General features: G+C 40.0%; 1 protein-coding gene and 1 long non-coding RNA gene across 8 annotated transcripts in view; one reads left to right on the top strand and one right to left on the bottom strand.

Moving 5' to 3' along the window:
- Positions 1-493, bottom strand: part of LOC118599513 — a 12535-nt gene extending 12042 nt beyond the window's left edge. Inside the window, exon 1 of the long non-coding RNA XR_004948903.1 lies at positions 331-493. This is a non-coding gene — a long non-coding RNA (uncharacterized LOC118599513). The remainder of the gene's footprint in view (positions 1-330) is intronic.
- Positions 1-7584, top strand: part of stx1a (syntaxin 1A (brain)) — a 75005-nt gene that overhangs the window by 64665 nt on the left and 2756 nt on the right. The window contains exons 7-11 of one of the 7 annotated variants that reach the window (XR_002919794.2): positions 3661-3734; positions 3823-3957; positions 5747-5750; positions 5896-6006; positions 6967-7104. Coding sequence is in view for 5 of the 7 variants with exons in the window: in XM_036214813.1 (XP_036070706.1) it covers positions 3661-3734; positions 3823-3957; positions 5896-6006; positions 6167-6277 (431 nt within the window). In the remaining 2 variants the exon portion in view is untranslated. The other 6 variants (XR_004948902.1, XM_036214813.1, XM_036214815.1 and 3 more) reach the window with 6 other exon arrangements.

Raw genomic sequence — 7584 nt, 5'->3', positions numbered from 1 at the left:
GTCCCTGTGCCCCTCAAGTACAGGGTTGTGTCAGGAAGGGCATCCGGCGTAAAAACTCTGCCAAATCACTGATGCGAAACAGTGGGTGGTGTTACGCTGTGGCGACCCCGAAAGGGATAAGCCGAAAGTGAAAGAAGAAGATGTATGCATATATATGTGTGCATTGGTGTATATATATATATATATATATATATATGTGTGGGTGTGTGTTTGTGTGTGTGTCTGTGTGTATAACATATTTATATATACTGTTTAAAACTAAACAGTATATATAAATAAACTGGTATCTAAATAAATACTATCTTCGTGAGTGTGCGCGTTTTTTCCTACCATGCATGGACACTTGCACAGCTTTTTCCCTCCGCTCCACTCAGACCTCACTTCAACTCTTACATAACAGTGGGAATAAAATAATATGGTGGAAGCAACATCGTTTTAGCTATTTAATAGCCCGTAAAACACTATAAGTGTAGTGAGACTTCTTGGCTTCATATTAGGCTTTTCAGGGTTTGGGTCTCCATAGAAACAAAGAAGTGCTTCCCTCTGAGCCTGTCATGGCTTAAAAAATCCCTACGCACACAAATGTGTGTGTAGGTGTGTGTGTTCATCTCTCGTTTTCCAAATTGCAAAATGTCATTATAGATGGTGAGTAGCTTTTTAGTCACGGTAATAAAAAAGGATGACCCCTTAATCGCACCTTAATGAAATTCTACACTTTGACAGAGACACAAAGTTTGAATAATCAGCAGCTTGCTCCGCATATGTTAAAAGAAGAGGACCTTATCTCAGTGGTAAATGTTGGAGAGCAGCTTAATCCTTATTCTAGTCATGAAGGTAATCATTGGATCTGACTCCCAGACGTTTTTTCTTTAACCCATCACCTCACATTCTTCTCCGCTGAGGCTCGGATCGTCCACATAGTCGGGATCATCTGTGCACGCACACATCCTCTCACTCTAATTGGCTCATGAAAGCGGATTTTGCAGCTGTCACTTGAGACTCAGCTGTTGGGGGTCCAGTGGTGAAAAAAGTGGAGCAGTATTTGACAAATACAGGCTTTCCAGGGACACTTACTGTTTGCTGCTAGGCTGAGACTCAGTAAGAGAGCTGAGAGGCAGGTAACTCATCTTTTTATAAAGCTTCCAAATCAGTCCACCAGCACATCTGAAGCTCTCGGAACACCACACTGACACTGACTGCAGACGCAGGAGCCTCAGCGTAGCAAGTTTGTTGTTTGCCCTCGTTTCTTCCAGCTTTGCTAATAAGCACATTTCTCAAAATGTCAAATTATTCCTTTAAACAAACTATTGCAATTTCCCCCAAGAGTCTGGTCGTGGATAGTCTTAAATCATCTACTATGACAGATTGAGGGTGCTCGCTACTGCTCTCATCACCATGCTAACTCAAGAAAAACAATATTTTCAAAGGAGTTGTTTTTATTTTTTTATAAAAAAAATTTGAAATAAATCTTTTTTTCACAGTTCATATCTTCAAAAAAATGTTTTTGAAAAAGCACCTCATGTGAAAATTACTGAAATGTGACAAAATCAGGAAGAGTGATTAAAATTTAAAAAATGAAATGAATAAAATATGTAACTGAAGTAGATGTTTTTGATAGAGAAACCTTTATTTCATGTTCAATAATCTTAACATAAAACGAGCAATAAGGCTAATTTTGTACAGGACATTTTGTGTACAAAGACAAAGTGCTTTACACAAAACATTAAATTAACAATTAATAGAAATAGTAAAGGTATAAACATTAAAACAAAATTTTAATAAAGTTAAAAATGACTGGATTAAAGTAAGCTTAAAGTAATGGGGCAGATGTTAACTTTTGAATACATATTAATCAAATCCAGCTGAGAACAGGTGAGTCTTTAACCTGGATTTACTGAGTGTTTCAGCAGATCTAATGTTTTCTGGAAGTCTATTCCAGATCTGTGGAGCTTAGAAGCTGAATGCAGCTTCTCCATGTTTAGTTCTGACTCTAGGAACTGATAAAAGACTGGATCCAGATGACTGGAGAGGTCTGGCTGGTACATACTGGGTCAGGAGGTCAGTCATGTATTTTGGTGCTAAACTATTCAAAGCTTTAAAAAACAGCAACATAAGTTTACATAACTCTATCGTTTGGCAGACAGACAGATCTCAGAAGCAGACTGAAGAGGTTCTACTCTTTATGTCGTGCTGTGAGAACCTGAACACCAGGGTTCTGAATACGCTGCAATTTCCTGATTGATTTTTTTTTTTTTTGTTTGTTTTTGTTTTTTGTTAGTACTGTGTCAGTGTCACCATATATGTTTCAGCTGTGGCTTGTCAACTTAGATAAAGCAACAATGCAGTTCACAATAAAGGCTTGTAATGGCTTTTGTTTCACCATGAATGGCAAAGAAGGCTAAACTAAATCCTGCCAAAGTTAACTGGGATTTCTGTTTTATCCATATTGAACCACGTGAAATTATTTTTCTATTTAAATCCACATCAAGTGTCCTGATGTTTATTTCCTGTCAGAAGCTTAAAAAGGGCATTATTGGGGGGGAGCATTTACAGTATATTTGATCTTTTTCAATGAACTACATATATTGCACCATTTTTCTTCTATAGTTAGTCTTTCCACCACAAAACGTTGGCTCTCTCAAGTCTTTATGAATGTATTTGTGTCTAAGACTTCAACAATCTAATATATATATATATTTTAAAAAGCTTGTGAACTAATGTTCCGTGCTTCAATCAAGTTTCAATCATATAACTGCTGTGGTGGACTTCTGCTGTGTGTTTTTTTTTACATAATTACAACAATAAATCAAAATTTTCTCATGACTTTAAAGGGATGCGATGCATCAACACATGTGGGAGGAAGGGCATGCACTATGAGTCCCCACTGAGGGTTTAACAGGCACACGTGCAAGACTGAAGGTGATAACTTCGGCCTGCAGTGAGGCTGTAATGGGCCACAAAAGAAACAGCTGCAGCAAGACTCCCACCCTGCTGTTAGTCAGCAGTGATTGTGAGGGAAATGTTTAGGAAGTGGGACAGCCCAGTTGGGGAACATAAAGATGGATAAAGAGCACCAGCATCAGCGGGAAGACGTCGCATAAGACCACTTTGCTGTCAGGTTCTAGCTGGTTTGGCAGTTAAAGGTGGGACATAAAAGATAATGTGCAAGCTAGAAATTAACCTGCACACGACTCGTCTGACTTTCATACACAACCCTTTCCTGAAAAATGCAGCTTTTTACCTGCATTTGCTGCCAATTCCCATAGAAAAACACCAGAACTGGGTTAGGGTTAGGAATCTTCTTGTATAGATGCGCAAATTCAGTTTCCGGTTACAGTTGTGACATTTCTGCTCTCGGCTATAGATGAGTTTAATGTTGTGTTTGGGCTCCATCTTGCCTGCAACCAGGTCCCTCGTCTTTTTGTTGCACCAATAATGTTAGGGTTATGAGGGGCTGTAAACTAGCGGTAGAAAGCGTAAACAAAGGGATGATGGGAAATGGAGACAGTCTTGCCCACAAGTCAGAGGCGAATTTCTGATGAACTCCTGTCCTAGAAACAACAATTTTAGCTAAAAATTTATGCATTTTGTTGATCTATGTTTTTGTTTTGCATACAAACATCCCCTTCTGACTATCATACATCTTTTTATGTCTTTTAGCTGGGAGAAACACAACAAATGACGAGCTGGAGAGCATGTTGGAGAGCGACAACCCAGCTATCTTTACCTCGGGGGTAAGCCTCACAATGAATGCAGCCGCGGCGCGAGTGGAAATCTGCTTTATGATCTAATAATCCTCCTTGTTCTGTCGTATCGTCTCAGATTATCATGGACAACATCACTCAGCAAGCAATGAACGAGATCGAGACGCGACACAATGAGATTATCAAGCTGGAAAACAGCATCAGAGAGCTCCACGACATGTTTATGGACATGGCCATGCTGGTGGAGAGCCAGGTGAAAACCTCTCCGTCTCGCCTCCCACAGCTGTGGCCTCTGGGGCTGGGCCGAATGCATGCAAATCACAGCAGACTGCAAAGTAAAAAGGGATTGAAACTTTCTATATGTAGAAAAGGAGGATTGCAGAAATATCTTTCCAATGCCTCATTATGTGAGCTGGATCTACTCTAATAACGACGCCTTAAGCAGGCGCTGACTGCTGGCACACATGACAAGTGTATACAAATAATTATAGACTAGCCTATGCCAATAGATTTGGAAGAAGGTGGTGTTTTTATCTCCATCTGGTTGCAAAATATCTCATTTGGTGAGCAAACTCTGAGGGCAGGACCCCTTTTGGCTAAGAAATGAGTTAATTGGAATGTTGATTTATTTGCCTGGACTGTGGGTCTCTGCCTTTAGACACAACTTCATGCAGAACTGTCGAGCTGTGCTGATGAGGTGGGGGATTCATTTTAATTTAATTATACACAGACCTTGAACTTTAAAGGCTTTGTAGGAATGTCAGCTTATCTGTGCAGAAACTTCTCCTCGGTTATCAGTGTCACCTGGTTTCCCATTAAGCTCAGAAGGAATGGAGCTACTGATGTAGAGTAGATCCTGATATCTCGTGTGAGTGTGGAGGCCTCTTCTTCCAGCAAAATGCAACTGCAGATTTCAGAGCAAAGTGGAAATAAAGGAATTGAAACCTGGGTCTAAAAATGCAAAAAAATTAGTAAAAATTTAGAAAATTTAGAAAAATTTAGAAAATTTAGTAGCCAGAAGTCCTTCCCCTGCCGGAGCCAACCGCAATAAAACCTAATTTGCGCCTGAAATCATTGACCTTAAGTCCTCGACTGGAACTCCCGTTTTAAAAGTTAAAGTCCCATTAGTTGTCACGCACCTATGTGAGTGAAATCTGTTCTCGAAACCATCTGCTGGGGGAGTGGTGAGCTGCAGACACAGCCACGCTCAAGAACCATTTGGTGGTTTAACCCCCCAACCCAACACTATAGGTCTCATTTTAGAGTCTTTGGATTTGAACTCCCAACCTTCAAATCTCAGGGCAGACACTCTACCACAAGGCCGATGAGCTGGCCTTGTGGTAGAGTGTAGACCTTTCGACCTTTTTTGCCTTTCACATACCGTAACTGCTTTCGTGGTCAGCAGATTCACATTGAAAAGGCGTCATTTCGTCGGCAATCAGCTGATTCGCAGAGAAAAAAAAGCATTTCACCAGCTCTGATCAACGATCAGCTGATTCAAAAGCGGCGCTTGGCGGACTTTTTCTCTGAGGTAAACGGGTATAGTTATACAAATTTGAACACTTGTTAATAAACACTGACTTGAAAGCAATAAAACGATTAACTTTCTCTGTCCCATTTGAAGCTCATCTTGCACACTAAACTGTTATGAAATGTTTTTAAAATATCATTTTTTTAAATTTCCGCTTACGCAACCGGCTAAAGTTATAACATTTCCGCTTCCGGCTGAGGTCGATTCTGGCACCATCTTGAATGTGACCAGAACCCCCTCAAAAAAGGCTGAAAAGTGACCTGAACTCCAGCCACCAACTCACTGCAGAAAGAAGTGAACAGTTCTAATAATTACCTGGTTTTTTATTCGTCCTTCACTTTATTGTTTATGATTATTCTTGAATGAAACTGGTGATTTTGCTCTTCTCAGCTTTGCTCTCTCTGTCCCCTCCTCTTTGTGTTTTCCCGCCTTTTGCTTTTTCCAACAATTCTGCCTGCACTCCAATGACTAAGCTCTAGAATCACGGAATTCTGCTGCCCTTCTAATTCAGCAAGGTAATTTACCCACTTATTCTGATTTATTCTGCATAGTTGAATGATCTTGAGTCTAATTATGCCAAACTTAAGGTTTCTCGATGAATGTGTGCATCCAGATCTGAAAGCAGTGTGTGATCAATGGTTCCTCTTCTTCTCTCTGCAGGGCGATCTGGTAAACTGCATTGAGCGGTGTGTGGTGGAGGCCCAGGATTATGTGGAGGAGGCGAAAGACCGCATCCCACAATGCAAAAAATTCAAAAAGACTAGCAAACGGGTGACATAATTATTTCTTTTGTCTCCTCTTTTTTTTCTTACTCCTCCCCTGTCCCTCACCTCATGTCTATCTATATCCACTCCTCTTCCTTCCCACACATCTTCTTTTTTCTCCCTATCTTCTCGTCTCCCACACCTCCTCTGTAACAAACCTCTCCTAGGGGGAAATGATAGACCGCATAGAGTACAATGTGGAGCACTCAGTAGACTATGTGGAGAGGGCAGTATCAGACACTAAGAAGGCAGTTAAATACCAGAGTAAAGCCCGGAGGGTGAGTCTCCTTTGTGGATGAAAGTAGTGCATGTGCAACTCCAGTAGCGCTGCATGGATCAAGTTGAGTGTATTCCTGGTTTTTGTCTGTGTGCACGCTCAGTTGTCTTCTGCATTTGGAGTGTTGTGGCTTCGATAGTGACTGCCAACCTCTGAGTACAACAAATACTACAGATGAAGCTGCAGCCATGAACTGTTGAGAGGATTTTTACCTCAAACATCTAAACTTCTGCTCTTTTGCAGCAGCTCCTGCAGAAATGCAGAGAGGTCCACCCGTTGTTTTGCTGGTTAAACAGCACAAACAAGAAATTCACAAAAAAAGTGAGAATAAGTATGGTGTGAGCATCAATTTAAAGTTACTATATTTTATTTTTAGAATCTTAAATCCCATTCTGATAAGTGGAACAACTCTGCCACCTCTGGATTGTGACTGTTATAGCACTTCAATTATGTCATAACTTTATTTTTCAGTTTTTTCTCTTAACTTTTTAAATTTTCTTTTATACTTTTTCATCTTTCTGTGTTTCATAACATTTTATTCTCTTAATTTTCTTCTATTTTCTATCTTAAATTGACTTCTTTTTTGCTTTCAAGCTTTTTTCTGTCTTTTTCTTCCTCTCCTGACTGTCTTTGCTGCATCCCCCTGACTCATAATTGGTGACACTCGGCTCTCCTTGTTCCCCCATGCAGAAGATGCTCCTGATAGGAGGTTGTGTTGCCGTGTGTCTGATCGTCCTCATTATTTCCCTCGCAGTGGGACTCAGTTAGGATCCTGAGAAATCTTCTCGCAGCAGACAGCAGCGGGAGCGAAGCTTCCGATTAGCGACTGCCAAACAAACACACCATTAATCCTTCATATTATACATTTTACCATTAAGACGTAGGATGCGCACTCAAACTTTGTACATAGACTTCTGATTGTACTACATGTGTGACTGTGGTGTGTTGTTTATGTATATATTTTGGCATGGCTTCCATAGCTTTGTAATTTGCATGTTCTGTTGTGCACATTTGAATGTTCGCTTTGAGATTTGATTTTTTGCTTAAATATGGTTCATCTATTAAAAAAAAGGTTTCACACTAGTAGTTTGCACGCCATCATACAGGTCACAACTGTAACTGAAAACTGGAATTAAACAACAAAAAAACTCATTTTACCACTGACATAAAACTTGAAGTAAATGATGCCAAACTTACACAAAATGTAAGTTTTGGCTCTGTCAAAAACAAAATAGTTCATTTTTTTGGCCACATGTGGAGGAATTTATTATTTTTTTTTTATTTAATCCCTTCCCTTAAAAACTGAAT

Source organism: Oryzias melastigma, linkage group LG13, assembly GCF_002922805.2.
Source record: "Oryzias melastigma strain HK-1 linkage group LG13, ASM292280v2, whole genome shotgun sequence".
NCBI classification, from domain to species: Eukaryota; Metazoa; Chordata; class Actinopteri; order Beloniformes; family Adrianichthyidae; genus Oryzias; species Oryzias melastigma.
The sequence above is the reverse complement of the archived record's forward strand: the minus strand, read 5'-3'. Positions and strand labels throughout refer to the sequence as shown.